At 47.1% G+C, this 16,752-nt stretch overlaps 1 protein-coding gene across 1 annotated transcript in view; it reads right to left on the bottom strand.

Moving 5' to 3' along the window:
• LOC135810170 (1-phosphatidylinositol 4,5-bisphosphate phosphodiesterase gamma-1-like) overlaps nt 1-16,752 on the bottom strand; it is a 34,508-nt gene that overhangs the window by 10,903 nt on the left and 6,853 nt on the right. Inside the window, exons 8-22 of the mRNA XM_065323645.1 lie at nt 15,894-15,942; nt 15,009-15,104; nt 10,635-10,750; nt 9,769-9,854; nt 9,139-9,345; nt 8,037-8,119; nt 6,678-6,905; nt 6,058-6,224; nt 5,472-5,649; nt 5,243-5,265; nt 3,409-3,531; nt 2,823-2,979; nt 1,997-2,199; nt 1,423-1,504; nt 582-648 (exon numbers count right to left, since the gene is read on the bottom strand). Coding sequence (XP_065179717.1) covers nt 582-648; nt 1,423-1,504; nt 1,997-2,199; nt 2,823-2,979; nt 3,409-3,531; nt 5,243-5,265; nt 5,472-5,649; nt 6,058-6,224; nt 6,678-6,905; nt 8,037-8,119; nt 9,139-9,345; nt 9,769-9,854; nt 10,635-10,750; nt 15,009-15,104; nt 15,894-15,942 — 1,865 coding nt within the window. The remainder of the gene's footprint in view (nt 1-581; nt 649-1,422; nt 1,505-1,996; nt 2,200-2,822; nt 2,980-3,408; nt 3,532-5,242; nt 5,266-5,471; nt 5,650-6,057; nt 6,225-6,677; nt 6,906-8,036; nt 8,120-9,138; nt 9,346-9,768; nt 9,855-10,634; nt 10,751-15,008; nt 15,105-15,893; nt 15,943-16,752) is intronic.

Consider the following 16,752-nt stretch of genomic DNA (forward strand, 5'->3'; position numbering starts at 1 on the left):
CGTCTGGTGAAGCCAGGGATCATTGGTCCAGTCAGGTCGGCAGCCTAACCGTCGGTAAGCTTGTGTTTGGATCCCGTTCTGCTCGATGTGGTAGATCACAAACAATTTGATATCGCACAAATTGATCTCAGCATCGTGCGTACGGTATTTTATATTCAGAAAATCTCAAAGTGTCTCTGTGTGGCCGTCCTATGCCACGAGAAACTCCAATCAGGCTCCTATGTCCTCTGCCTTCATGATTGAATGTCCACTTCGTTTGAACAAAAAACACAACAATCGAGGACGGCTTTGCAATGAAAAATACAGGTACACTGGAGCTGAAAAAGAAGAAAAAACGTGCTCAGGATGAGACTCGAGTACACGCATACTCTCCCAGCAGGAGAAACGCAAATTTTTGTGAAAAATGCGTGTCGCCGACTGACCAGTAATTTCGCCTGACGTTATTAATGGTCCAGCGGGCATTGATCTGTGCATTCCAACACTGGGCTTCACAGTTCTGATTTCACCATGCGCCCCATGGCAACTATTACCGGACCACACACGGCTTTAACGATACTGGTATCAGGCTGGTGATTGCTTACCAACTGTGCAGTTTGCAATGTCCAGAGAGCCTTTCTGCAGCGCACCCAGGCCGTCCTCTTCGCCCTTCTGCAGGCATTCAGAAAGCAGCAGCAGCAGCAGCAGCAGCGCAGTCAGCATGCGCGTTAACGCTGTAGAGAAGCCATGCTATCCATACATCCTTATACAACACTCTCCAAACGGTCTCTGGGCCACACGAACCACTGGAAAGAATAAAATTATCCGAATTTTCGAGCAAGGCCCACCTTCAGGGAGATGTACGGATTTTGTGGATGGCTACTAGTGGATGGCTTCACGCCGATTGAGAAAAAAACCACGCTGCTTAGTTTATGAATAGGCGACAAGGAGACAATGACTTTATTACAGCTATAAAATTAATAGTATCAGTGAAGCCGACATTACGCTAAGAACAAGGAGAATATGTTGAAATTAAGGTTCCTATTAGATTTTCTTGAGACTATCATCAGGGAAAAAACTATGCTGGTTAGGATATCTCACGTGCAGCAGTGAGTAGGCCGTTCGTCGTGCAGTTGATGCACAAACCAGGAGTACATGAGAGTTCAGAAAGCAATTATATCCTCGATTGGCAAGAGAGTAAGCAGCCCCTTTCGGCCTCTGTCCTATTTGATGCTACACGTTGCTACGGTAAGCAGCACTTTTTAAACCAGTTCTGAAATTTCAAGTCTTCGAGGTCTTACCAACCTTTGGTAATCGGTTAGCAACAAGTTCTCTTTCCGGCCGCACCCTTCCCTTTCCTAACCTCTCTTACCCATTTCCTCCATTTTACTTGCACTTTCAACACCCTTCCTTTAAACCATTTCCTTTTTTGTGTGGAAACAGTACCTTGAGCGACTGAGCTTCAATCTCCTCGACATAATTTGACGGGAACCAAAGTCGCTTCTTGCCAGCATAATCACCTTTCCACCTGCAAAGAGAGATGCCAAGTGTCATACACACGCATACCTCAGACCTCAGACCTGCCCATCGCGGAAGCGATGATAGCGAACGACTACGTTAGATATAGCAACTAACTTGTCCTGGGATTACACCAGTCAACAGCTTGCAAGGCACGCACACACACGCGCGCACACACACGCGCGCGCACACACACACACACACATACATGCACACACACACACACACATACACACACACACATATACACACACAAACACACACACACACAGGCAACCATGTAGCATTACTTGTGATCCTGTGCACTCAACTCGGCCTCACATCATACCTACATGGACTGTAGAAAGACTACATCTCCAGTGTAGATACATACAAACACATACAAACACATACAAACACACGCGCACACACACACACACACACACACACGCACACACACGCGCACACGCACCCACACACACACACACAGATACACGTAGGTTCCCAGCTCCTCCCAGCTTACCAGCCACCGTCATGCTTTTCAACATTGGTGATGATAGCATGCTTGCAGAAAGTGAGTTCATCGTCACGTTGCGCTTGATAGTCGTACATAGCCTTCACAGTGACGACCTTGTTCTGAAACGCATTCGGTTCTGTGTACAGTATGCCATCTGCTGAAACATAGATTGACTCTGGGTCTGGATGCTGACCAATCATCTTCAGGACCTGTCACACGCACACACACACACACACACAAAACACACAGACAGGGCAGATAGGCAGATGGACAGACGGACAGACACCAGCACATGGATGCACACACATGAACGTGACCATACACACACACACACACACACACACACACACACACACACACACACACACACACACACACACACGTGCGCAAGAGAACTGACTAAGGATTCTGGTTGAAAGTCGACCCGTTAGCCGGGACTCTTTACTGAGCTAATGCTGGCTCTCTTCAAAGTATAGACCCTGGTCAACATACTCTACAAGTAGCTTATACGCAACCATATAATATTATGTGTACTACTCCGCCCCACTCGTTGGTTACCGGTGTGTGACAAGGTCCCAAGACAAGGTCACATGACCAAGTCCAAATCCCACAATCAAGTCACATGACCATGTTCATGTCCCAAGCCCGAATCACATTCCCAAGTCCCGCACATGACTGATTTACTTGAGTACTGGGCCAGCTACTACAAACGTGACGTCATACCGCCCACGGCGACACCACAAGTAGCCGTGTTATAGCATGCGGAGATCAGGCACCACAAGCGGAGTAAAATGCTCTAAAAATCCTCATATATGTGTACACTTGGGCCTACCTCCTCGTTGATTGGGTAGCGGAGACGCATCTTGCGGTACAGCGGGTGTCGCTCGTAATAGCTCACTAGTTCGGAGAGGCTTTCAAACTGAGCTGTGCCGATAGTGAACAGACGGCCGTCCATCTTGATGCGACAGTGCTTGATTTTGCCCTCCGCGCTGCACGTCAAAGACAAACGGACATGCACACAAACACACGTACGCGGCATACACACAGCACATGAGATTATAACGCACACGGTCACAACAGGAAGCCAAGAAAACACATGCAGTACCTCCTTGTCCACACAATGATAATATATCCCAGGGCAATACCCAGAACAAATGTGAAGGGGGGGGGGGATCATCGGACCCAACATTTTTGTGACTATATCGCCATTTAGCGCCGCCATTCTGCGCGGTGCTATTACATGATGTGTCTTCATCATGTATATAAAAAGGTGACGCTTGCACACTGAAGGGTGGCGCATTCATTTTGAAAGGGGGCGGTGAAACAGTGAAGGAGGGCGCAGCGGCCCGCTACGTCGCTTTGGAGAGAACCCTGTATCCATGTACCATAACTATGTGATTGTACCTTCGAACACTTACCGGAACGAGATTGCATACGCATCGTGCGCCGTCTCGCTTTCGCGAACGAGGAAAGCACCATCCTCATGCACTCTCTTCAACATCTCCTCCGCCTCCGTGCGCGTGAGTGTCTTGTGGAACCAACTGCAGAATCATTGCACACAGACAAACGCACAGCAAGAGCACACGGGTAAAGAAGTCAGTGTTGAACGTCAGCAGGTGCCATCATAATGAGCCTTTCCCCCAATGGCTTAGCTACCAACCACCAGCCCACTACTGCAGCAAGGAAGAACTCAATTACCGAAATCAAACGCCTGCATTGCTAGCGAGGTCAGACGCGTGACCAGTTCACGGACTTCGCTTGTCGCGCTTGGCCCATCCCCGGCCCATTGAAAATCGATGATGTAATGGCACATAGGTTTTTACTCGATTTTTCGATTTTTACGGGAGGCATCAAAACTGACCTGCATTTGAACTTCGCTTGTGCAGTCTCCTTGCTCTTTTTGGGCGATTTCAAGTTTCTAGTCCTTTGGTAAGGATATGGAGCAATGCCTCCACCCGTTCGCGCGGCGTCCAGACGTTTCTCTGTCGACGCGCTGTCTCTCGCTTTTTGCCAATATTCGAGGACGGGTTTCGGTCCTTGCGCCTCTTGTTACGCCTTAGGTTGTTGCTGCATCGTGTTCAGCGCCCCCTAATCCTTCGGACTACCAAGTTTCATTGGCGTAACAAGAGGCGCACCGACGTTATGGCTCCCGACTGGTGTCACTGTCCAGCAAGGAGGATTGCTTTGGGAAGGCATGTGCACCAATCTAAAAAGCAACAGAAGCAAGCGAATCGCCATCAATCCGATTAAACTTCGCTTGCGTCTGGTGTGCAGCATTTTGTATCTATTCAGAAGCTTGTTGGTGATGAAGGCAAGGAGATGGCTACTTCAGTCCCGGTCCCAGGTACTGTTTCGGAAAGCTATGTCTTTCTTGCAAAGTTTTGTCCAATAGTATGCATCATTTCAGAAATGGAAACTATTTCCAAATTTCCAATGCTGTCAGTGTTACTCAATCAAGGCAACACTACAAATAGTTGTCAGCCAAACATAACCTGTGTGAGAGAGAAAGTGAGGAACGTTCACTTTCACACAGACCATGTCTCTAACAAAGTCTCTCTACTGTACTACTCCAGAACAAACAATACGTTCGAGCACAATTATGTTTTCAAATTCCTGATCGTCTGCAGAAACTTGTCTTGAGAAAGCGCTTCTTCCGACATCATCCATCAACAGCAGCCACCGCTCCCGTTGCCACCAACTCGTCATTGGATCCCAAATATCTTACCATCACCGGTTCACAGCAAATAGTACATGCACTGGGAAGACAATTGCACATTTCCCTTCTCTGCAGAGGAACAAACATTTTCTCTTCAGAAAGTAATAGTTTTCGGCTCGAGTGCTGCACGCAGCGGTGCCGCTAGCCGCTAGCATAGCGAAGTATACGCACGTGACCCGCGAGATTACATCATGCACTCTCCGTCGCGACTTGGGACCCGAGTGCCGGGTGCCATTTTTCGAGCTCCCACGCGTACATTCGTCGCGACAAAAAAATCACGTAGTCGGGCTCCTTTCAACACCCATAACTCTCTTCCAGTTGCTCTAACCCAGCCCAAATTTTAGATTTGAACGCCTGAAGCTCTAAGCTTTCCGTAGATACCCAATTCGATAGGGTTTTCCAAAATTTAATTTTCGCCTGACCTCGCTAGCATTGCTGCAATCACCATTAAATCCACAAAGGCTATTTAAAAGTTCGACCAGCAAAGTACGTCACAGTAATAATAACATGTTTAGTGTCGACATGGCAGAACTTACGATTTCTGTTCATGTCCTTTTGGCTGCAATAAGCAGAAAATACGCATACATGGACACACACACACACACACACACACACACACACACACATTGGCTTGTATCAGAATCGGTTGCATTCTATTGGAATCAGCTGCATTGCGAATCAGTTGCATTCTACTGCACTGCGAATCAGTTGCCGCATGGTGGACGGAATCACGAATAAGTTGCATTCTTTTAGCATTGGGCCTACCTGCGGCACAGCCTCCGTCAGAATCATCTCAAAATCTGAGCTCTTGAGCGGCGCTCGTCGATAGTGCTCGATCAGATTGTAAAGATTGTCAAACGATATGTGATCAGTCAGATAGTACTTGGTGCGGCCCTGGCCGATCTTAGACTTGATACGACAGTGGTTCACTCTGCTTTGCCGCCTGTGGAGCACACACACACACACACACACGCACACACGCACACACACACACGCACACACGCACACACACACACACACACACACACAAACACACACACACACAGCAGAAATCACACGACGAATGGCATTATTCGCAGGAAGTAAAAACGAATAACGAGGGGGCTTTGAAAACTACTTCATTCATAAACAAAAACTTGGCTCGTTGTGCGTGACAGCAATAGTGCAGAAAACATGCCAAGTTGAAGCCTATGGAGAAAGAATTTCCAAACAACGCATAACGCATCCTTGATTTAGGTTAAGTGAAATGTTCACATCACATCCACCAGCTGCAGCATGTATTGATAGCAAGCAGGACCAGTGTACATTCAAAGCCAGCTATGGCCGGGCAGAGGCCGGGCAGAGTGCTTACCAAAACGAGAGCGAGAAGTCGCCAGCAAACGTATCGCTGTCACGCACCAAGAAGGCGCCGTCCTTCCCATTGTAATCTTGCAGCAGTCGCTCGGCGGCTACCCGCCCTCCTGCCAGCTTACTATGGAACCAAGGCTCACCATAATGAAGTTCCTGCGCCTTATCAGTCTGTGGCCATGCCCAACAGGGAAGGTAGAAACACACAGAGACAAAGTAGAAGGTTCAGCCCTGCACTACTTCAATGCTTGGTCAAAAAAGCCTCTGGTCATTCAGGGGCGTAGCTGGTGCCCCTTTGGGGGGCGGGGGGCACGGCCGCGTATGTGTAGGATGGCTGGTGCATGGCATTCATGGTCATTACGTGCATGCTGAACCTAGGTCAAACATTTTAGGGGGGGGGGGGGGGGATGCACCTCGTAGCCCAGACCGTTCCTTTTTTTCATGTACTGCAGTCTATACACAGTTGAGTCATCGTGTATACATTGGTATGCTGTGCTTAGTGAAATCCTAGGCTGTCGGCGCTCCGCTCTTTGAAGTCCGACAGTACTGTAGCAAAGAGCATGACCATGCATCTATCATGTACATGTACAGCCCTGCCTGCGTGCGTTGTGCCCCAAGACTCACGTCTTCCTGCTTGTCCGGTGTCTCCTCCTCTTCTTCCTGTTTCTCCTGTGCTTCCGAGTACAACAGCTTTCTTGAAGTCAGCACAAAGTAGTGCCGTACCCACTCCTGGTCCAAGGCGTCCTCCATCAGCAGGTAGCCGTTCATGATCGAGTTGGACAGATCCTCACCCGTGTCCTCCTCCTTCGGTGTGAACTGCACCTCGTCGCTTCCCGGTGGCAGCTTCTTGTGCTGAGAGCAGAGGTGCGTGCACAGTCAACCGACAAAGTACACACAGTCAGCCAGATAACAGAAATACTGTACAAGCAGAAATATTCGTCTGGAATTTAATTTCGTCTGTTTAGGCCGCAACCACACTACGTAAAAATCACAGTACACATTTTCATGCATATCTCAGTACAAGTCGGTACTCAACCACACTACACTTTTCGGTCTGCATAGATGACGTTTTCACCAACCAGCACGTGACGTTGTCGTATCAAAGCGTGTGCCATGCGCTGGAAAAGACCGGGAAATTCAAAAACAATGCTGGTGCTGATGCTATGTACGATGACCCGGTACAAAAGCAAAGTTGTACACAGCAGAAGGAGCGCGAAAACGACAAACGTGGCTTTCTACAGGGGTGCGCCAGTTGCTGAAAACCTACAAAGCGCATTTTGCATTTCGCACGCGTCGGCATGACGATTTCTACTGTAATACCGTTTGTACGTGATTTTGTACCTAGTGTGGTTGCAGCCTTAGTCCAAGGAGCTTTTGAACTAAATTAAATGCCGGACTAATGTCGATTTGTCCAGCTCTTCAGTACACTCTTGTTATCCATGGACGAAATTTTCAACCGGACGAACTCCCTTTCTTTGGAGCTGGACGAAATTATTGACCGACGAAATGTTCTGCCGGCACAGTAACTACAAGCAACCCACCTCTGGCTCAGTGCTTGATGTAAACAGGCATAACTACCTTACTAACTTACTACTACTGAGCATACAATCACCTGAGGCACTGTACAGTAGCAGGCATCGTTCATGCATTGATTCTGTACAGGTTCCACCACCTGACAGCAGTATCACTCATCATAGGTTCGATATTTCCACATCACAACATGCATGAAGAACGATTGAATAATCCATCGCAGAGCGTGTGCGGTTACTGAGCATGTGTTCGCGGCCATCGTCCGATATGAAGGTGAAGCATCTTTTGTGCAGAGTTCCCTCATGCCTACTGCTATTCATTCATAGAAATCAGACAAAGTGGATAAATCAATCACACGGAGCAATACACATCCAAGCGGGTGAATCAAGAGGCTCATTCATGACTCGTGACTTTCACAGGCAACCTTTGGCTGCAAATGAGTGCTCCTCCTACCTTGATGATGATCTTGCGCTTGAGCTCGTTTGGAGACGGGAGCATTTCAGCGTCGTGCTTGATAGGCTGCGTCAGAAGGAGTGCTAACAGCAGCGGATAGAAAGTAGAGAAACACAGGCAGCCATATTGCACAGTTTAGAAGTATTTGACTTCTTCTGCGGCATGCAGCACCAAGCCCACCACAGTGAAAAAAAACAAGGAAATAGCACAGCAAAGTCATCAATCATGTGCCAGGCAGGTCAAACACTTCCTCCCATTTCAGTAGATGACTTAGTCACTTCACATTGCATTAGCAGAAGTTTTAGCTCCTCAAAATGGAAAGAGAAAGACAACTTGTTGCTTACCAATTATGAAGGGTTGGTAAGAACTCGAGGACGTGAAACTTCAGAATAGAATGCAGAATTGGACTGCTCACCAACTCAAACTGCACTTGAAACCTAGTCACGTGCGTGTGCACCCATTCAACCAATACTGAGCACTGTACTTAAAACTACCCATAGAGGTAAACGTGGAACAATCGGCCATGGCACACACTGCCTCTCCGCATATCGTGGCTCGGGAATTCCGTATGAAACCATCCAGTAGTGTGGAGTGGCAGAGGCCTAGTGCTAATGAGCCAAGTCAAGGGGGGGGGGGGGGGGCAGCCAGACGGCCATGGTATTGCAGATGCCTAGTGCTAATGAGCCACTCAAGGGGCAGTCAGACGGCCACGATATTAAAGGGACGTAGGCTAGTGTGCAACAATCCCAACTATCTATACTATGCGCGGCCCCAGAACGAGTACTAGTACTCACTGTACCATAGTATGGAAGGACTAAAATCCATCCGAGTTTTTTCTAAGTTTTTTAACGAAGTACACAGCCTACTCGTCAGAAAGGGAGAAGACAACAGAATATACAGCAACAAAACAGCAGGGAGAGCAGGGGCTGCAAAGCAAGCCTGTGCTGGTGAGGCATGCCCACGGAGTTTAAATACGTATCACAGTTGCTCAGTATGGTTCAGTAACAACATGCGCAGAGCTACTGGTCGCTGGACATGCAGCCATGAACCAGTAGACGTACGCCCGTGCATTATGAGATTAGCCGCCGCATTCAGTACTCACATCCAAACTCTTCTCTGAACACCGACGCCATGATCTTCTGCTGGTTGATACTGCAGTGATCCTCGATGGACAGGAAGATGGGGAACTGCGACGCGGAGAACGCGTGCTCCTTTATCGTGCGCACCACGTCCTTGAAGCGGATCTTCGACGTCAGCGTACGGCCGTGATAGATGATCGGCTGGCCGTCTGTTCCGTCCCACGTGTCCACTGTGCACAGGGACAAACATGGATATAAAAATAAAGGGGACACGAGAGAGCATGTCACAGCAAGTGTCCAAACATTGGCTATTGTAGAAGGTGACAAGTTGCATACCCGCAGATGGAGAGGGAGGGAAAGGAAGGGGGGGGGGCACCCGAACATAATACCTAAACACTCTACACACTCTTTGTCCATCACCACTTTCTCTAGAACTTGTTCGTGACATCTCAATAAAACCTTCGTGGCATGACGCTTCAGCTGATTCTGTTTATTGCCATTCTTACACTCTAGTATAGTACATTATTTTTTTGAAACCTGCCAAAGTATTCACAAAGTACTGATCAAGCAGTGTTCAGGATTTACAGGTTGTAGTCAACACTGAAACTGAGCTTTAGTAGTAGTGGTACTGTGCATAGTCATGGTTTGCTTACGTTCAATACAGCGACAGCCCATGCGCAGGCAGCGTGCGTACGCTTCACACGACGATTCCGATTGAAACTGGTCACCAGTCAGATACCTACACAAATAGAGGCATAGGTACGCGTACAGTGTGCGGATCAAATACAGCGGGCATAGGCACAGTACAGTGTGCACGTCCGTGATTATGTGAACAAAACCGTTACGGTTATACGTAGTGAATGGCAGCCACGGCAGTGATGTTACAGTTGCCATGGATACACATAGAAAGGCTGAGCAGAGATGGTGGTGCAAAGAGAATGCACTAATGTCGCATGCCAAAGAACGGAGCGCCGACAGCCTAGAATTTCACTGAGCACAGCATACCAATGTATACACGATGACTCAACCACAGTACATGAACATAAGAACGGTCTACGCTACGGGGTTGACTCTCAGTTCTTCGGCGACCGACAGTACTGCAGAGTACTGGAAAGGTGTACATACATCGGAAAGTTAGCGTATACAAGTGCAGTGTCCTAGACAGAGGCATAGTGGTGTGTATTGTTTACACAGCTGGAATAATAAGAGTGGCATGCTGCATGCAATGACTGCAATGTTAGCTCCAGATCTTAGGCAGAGCGTGGGACATTGGCGGCGAGAGGGTGTGTGTGTGTGTGTGTGTGTGTGTGTGAGAGAGAGAGAGAGAGAGAGAGAGAGAGAGAGAGAGAGAGAGAGAGAGAGAGAGAGAGAGAGAGAGAGAGAGAGAGAGAGAGATAGTATGTATGTGTGTGTGTGTGTGTGTGTGAGAGAGAGAGAGAGAGAGAGATAGTATGTATGTGTGTGTGTGTGTGTGTGTGTGTGTGTTTGTGTGTGTATGTGTGTGTGTATGTGGACGTACGTATTGTGAGAAGAGGCAATCCAGTATTGCGATAGCGGTTTGTTCATGTCCTGATAAATCTTCATGTGATCAGGATTATAGATCACGTTGTGCGACGAGAAGAGAAAGTCGATAAGCTGCAGCACAACAACACATCCATAAAAACGAAAGCAAAGAACAAAAAAAACCCAGGAATGACTCCACTCGAAATCTATAGGTATGCTCATTTGTACAGGCAAGATTTCAATGGCTGACTATGACATGGAGGCAAGTACGTGTAAAAAGTCAAAACTGCAAAACTGGAATTACTGTATTTTGCGGAGCAGAAGTCGCACTTTACGCTCCAGTAGTTCACCCAAAAAAGTCGGTGATGATCAAAATAATTAAATTAGTGGTGATAAGTAGGGTACATGTGCTTATCTCGAGACAAAATACGGTAGCTTTTCTGCATTTTGTGAAGGAGCTCTGGCCACGTGATTTCGCCTTTGACATCATTTCATCGCGAATTTCGAACTGTGGCACAAACATGACGTGTTGCAATGTGCCAGTACGTGCCCCAGAACTTAATGGTTTTAAATAATCGACGTGGAGACTATACCAGAGGAACACAGAGAGTATAAAAGATGCAGAGATCACCACCCGTGACACCACTGGGCTTTATAGTGAAGAACAATAGAATGTGAGAATTGCTATTTTCGACATAAAGTGCACCTCAACCTACGGCCCGGTGTTATGCCTATGGTGACTGGTGACGGGTCTGCATCATTATACTCTCTATAGCTCATGAGCTCATTATGAATTTTCAGAAAGTGGCATTGGCGGTATCTCCAGCATACATGGCAGCGATGTCCTTTCTTACACGCATATGGAAGATGTGCACCCTCTGTGCTTGGCCCCCCGTGTACTGATTCATGTCTTATCTAGATGTGCCCTGCATTCAACCGTACACTCCAGCACTTCAATAGATCCCGATAAAGAGCAAGTGCTACTGTTCTGCTCTATTCACTGGTTTGAGGGAAAGACACAAACGGGAAAAGTCTGCTGTATCATGTTTCTTTTGCTACATTTTTTCGTAATCTGGCAGCAGCACTGAGGCGGTAAAGGGTTCTTTGCCTCACAACATTACCATCACGGAACAGTTGATAGTTTGGTGTGCTCTTTATACTAGTGGTGAAACGAATGTCAAAACCTAGTAGTCGAATATTTCTGTCACTTAACGAACGAACGAACGAACGAACGAATATTCTTTTGGTAACACAGATGACATCACATGACCTCCTCTCAGTAAGGGTGGCCACATCATGCGAATTATTTTGTCCAAAATTGAAATTCAAAAAGCGAAAAAACAGTCAAAATGTTTTAAGAAAATTCAAAAAATCCCCCAAAATGCAGAAAAATTCGATCCGTTGCCATGGTTTTTACAGTACTCGTACCCAATAGTTCCAAAAAAACAAAAAAATCCACAAACTGCTTATCATGTGTGTCTGTGTGCTTCCAAATTCGGGGATGGGTGTCAAAATGTCAAAGGTCAAAGGTGTGTGTATTTGAAAGTACTGTTTTCACATGTCAAACTTGGTTATTATATTGAGCAGCACATGTACTCTCCTGATGTGGCATCACTGTCGTTCTCCAAAAACGGCCAAAATTCAATCCTGATGGGGCCAAAATTCCAAAAAAATTCAAAGTGCGAAAATCCAACCAAAATTCAAAAATAATTGAAAACATTTTTGTGGACAAGCCTACCTCTCAGTCATTTGATGGATGTTGTCATTGTTATTAGGTATGACAAACGGTAGTGCCACATAAAATGCACTGCCACATAAGGCTACTTCGAAGTTTATACATGCTGTTTGCTACATTGGCAGTCCAGTATGCACATACATGTGCAAACATGCAGTACAAAGTCACAGGCAGGCTGTACGCACTGCACTGTACTGTGTTTGGCGTGCACGTATGTACATGCACTGCATTCGAAGTGACGTCACGAATACTCGAATGCGACTTGAAGAATATTCGAATGTGACCAATCGAACGAATGTTCGAATATTCGAATATTCGTTTCACCACTACTTTATACGTAAGACTCGTGGAGCAAGTACATTGAACTACTTGGTGGCTGAGCTGGGATTTCACTCAGCACGTACAGGATAGCAACAGACGATCCCAACACCCCATGGGTCCCCGACTCCCACAACTAGTACTTCGCTGTTTTGTTCAAAAGGAGTAGTAGCTTGCTCATTGCTTCTATTGCTAGCTCATCTGGAGCCTAAGTCTCTCAGTCCTCATTAGCAACAGTCTCGAACTCCGGTCATGGTTTATCTGCAGACTCTGCTCTTCCTCCGCTGTTAGCCCTCGACTTTCACTCCCACCAGTGTCTCCTCTGGTACCACCAGAAGTGAAGTCCATTGTCCCTCCGACACAGGTTGCTCCTCCGGCCTCATGGCCAGCAATCGAGGACATCTGAGAGTTGTAATTTTTGTACTCCTCCGAGGTGTGATTTTTGGCGTGCTGGGCCAAGCACAAGGAAGCCATCTGCAAAAAAACTGCAGAAAATGGTTGTTGTTTGATCCTTTGGTGTAATCTTTGTTTCTAGTCGAAGCTAGTTGCTGTTTGGAGCAGAAACGCTGAAATTGACTATTTTCTGCATGTACTCATACATGTACTGATGTACTCAGGCATGCAGTCTCACTCGTATTTTAGCTCTTTTTCTGGAATGGATGCTGCTCTGCGCCCCTTGGTGAACATTTCCTGCGCTCGTGGAGCAGCTAAAAAGGACCACTGGTATGTCTGGTTCCTTGCTTGAAAGTGGAGAGTTGACTTTTGTGCCTTGAAAAAGGAGTAGAGAGCGATAAAGGTATGTCTGTTGCTTATTTTTGAGTGCTCCTCGTACATTTTTGATCGTGATAGAAATTTTCAGACCAAAGTCAGCGCGATGACGGCCGTACAGTTTTCTTGTGGATTTTTTAGTGGTTTCATCTCGTATCTATGTCAGTATCGTGATGGTGAAGTGGAGAGGGTGATTTTCTTCCTCTAGGCTTCGTTTGGCTGACTTTGCTTCGTCCTCGTTGAAAAGTGATCCTGAAAAAAAGGTCGATTTGCAAAATTATGTTGATTTTCAATGTACGTGATGACATGCGATTGCTGGCTATGTCTTGGGTCGCCAAATCAGCGGACGCTTGGGGGGAAATGGAGCAAGTGCTTCTCGAGGCACTGGCTTGCCTCTGAGCTCAATTCACAACCACAGCTTGTTCAGGTGAACTCTTTACTGTATATCGCTGGTGTGAACATGTGTACTATTCGGGTCCGGGTTTGAGAGCTGGACCCTGATATCTTGGACGCTGTCCTCAGCAGGCGCGCTGAATTCACAAGTTCTAAACGAAGAAAGGCGATCTACCGGTTGGAAACGGCGCAAGCATCTTGGGGTGGTCCTTCAATAGCCGGCCACCATGCAGGAAAAGTTAACAGTTACCCGAGGCAGCTACCCCACTGACTGTGGAGCATACAATGATGGCATCATGTGGACACCAAAGCTGCGTAGAAAGACCGTCATCAACTGCGAGTCACACTTGACAATCACAGCGATGCCGGCCCAGTGTCACGGTTGCTGCAGAGCGCGGGTGTGTTTGTATACTACCCTTGCTATGTCTAGTCTACTGTACACCGAAGGTACTACTGTGCGGGCAAAGCTGTGTACATGCTCTGCAAGCTATGCATGTGAACACATACTGCGAGCTATGCACGTTCCATATAAGCTGTGTACATGCTCTGCAAGCTATGCACGTTCCATATAAGCCGGGTACATGCTCTGCAAGCTATGCACGTTCCATATAAGCTGTGTACATGCTCTGCAAGCTATGCACGTTCCATATAAGCCGTGTACATGCTCTGCAAGCTATGCACGTTCCATATAAGCCGTGTACATGCTCTGCAAACTATGCACGTTCCATATAAGCTGTGAACACTCACTGCAAGCTTAGCTTTCTCTCTTGGACGTTGGTTAATTCATACTAAACACAACGTAGAATCGGCAACGCGTCACTTGTTCTGTTCAAGTCCGATCATCCGATAGCAACACATGGTCACACTGTGTACATCACACTGCCTAGACACCATGCTCGCCAAGGCCTGTTATTGCATTCAAGCCGTTCATGACGCTTCCTACGCATCCTGTTTCACAGATGGAGGTGGACCTGCGTGAAGCTGACGCTCTGCAGGCACGGACTTTTTTTATCAAACTTCCCGATTGCTCCTCCTCCTCCCCCCCCCCCCCCCATAACACAACAAAACATACATACACCCTCCCACCACCCTCTACACAACGCTACAGACCAGCATAGCACCCTGGACTCCTGACAGGCTAACAGACAGAACATAGCACCCGCACACGCAACTAACCTCAGGTAGAGTGAGAAAGGCGTCCTGCGGAGGGTTGTCGTTCCAGTATTCGCGCATCATGTCGCGAATGTAGATACTGCTATGCGCGTACGGATCCTACCCGGAACAAGATAGAGCCAGAATGCACGCATGCATGCCCGCACATGTACATTGACACGTACACGTACACACACACACCTTGACCTTGACCTTTGACGCCCATCGCCGGAGGCGATGATAGCAATGCTACGGCAGAAGCCATAGCAACTTGTGCTGGGATTACACCATTCAACAGCTTGCAAGGCTGAAGAATTGACCGTCACTATTCAGCCTGGTCTACACCATACAGCTATTTGGAGTGACATTTTCTGGCCAGTGAATCCCTATTTTTGGTCTTTTCATTCCTTTTATTTTCCCCGCACACACATCACACCACATACTCCGGCATGCACTGGCTGTTGGTAACCACCCAGGAGAATGAAAGAAAAGTCAGGAAGAATCTGAGAAAGAGAAGAAAGACGTGTGTGACCATAATCGTCGGGAATCGAACCCGCAATCTATCGATTGGAAATCGCTGCACATACCACTGCACCATATGGGACACACACACACACACACACACACACACACACACACACACACACACACACACACACACACACATGCATACTAGTTTTTTCTAGTGTGCACGCACGGATGCAATCATGCATGTCCACACACACTCACACATAACATTATGCACACACATGCGCCCGCACACACACATACACACACACATACACACACACACACACACACACACACACACACACACACACACACACACACACACACACACACACTGAGAAAACTGCGTAGATTCTATGCATTAGGATGAGCAAGGCCAGGAAGTGTCGCGGAACTTACGGCCTGCTCATTTTGAAGGAACCGTTGAAAACTAGACCGTGTCATTTGCCTGTGTCAAAGCACCGCAACAAACGCAAACACACACACACACACACACACACACACACACACACATGCACACGCACACACATGCACACACACACGCGCGCGCGTGCGTGCGCCACAACCAATACCAACACAAACAATAATGTGCAAGAAGTCAAGGACGCACGGAAATGGACAATGAACAGCCTACAGAATCGCAGGCGAGACGAGCCGACAAACATAGTGTGTACATGTACATATTATTATTATTATTTTCGTAATACGTATTCGCATGCAACGACGCAAATCCACACAATTCAGTAGACACTTTTTCTATCAAACGTTTTCTTTCCCTTCTCTTCAGGATAGTACAGGACACCTCGTGAAAGTGTGACAAGTGTTCCCTGATGTGTTCAACGTGTTTGTCTACAACTTGCAGCTGTTTGTTTTTGAGTTTTTAACACTTTAATCATTTTTAACACCTATGTTGAAGTGTTGACTTTTTCTTTCTTTCATTCTCTATATAGTTATGTGTTTTTCTAATTTCCAACATTCCCTGTACTATCCTGAAGAGAAGGGAAAGAAAACGTTTGATAGAAAAAGTGTCTACTGAATTGTGTGGATTTGCGTCGTTGCATGCGAATACGTATTACGAAACTGTTTTTCCCACCGCCTCCAAACTACTGTTTGAATTATTATTATTATTATTATTATTATTCACACACATATCCGCCGGATGAGTACGCGTGGCCCATGCACCATGGGGACCCACGAATACAAACCAGCATGTGCATGCACCATGGGAAGGCTGCAGTAAAGGGGTTGACAATACTAG

Source organism: Sycon ciliatum, chromosome 1 (genome assembly GCF_964019385.1).
Source record: "Sycon ciliatum chromosome 1, ocSycCili1.1, whole genome shotgun sequence".
Classification (NCBI taxonomy): Eukaryota; Metazoa; Porifera; class Calcarea; order Leucosolenida; family Sycettidae; genus Sycon; species Sycon ciliatum.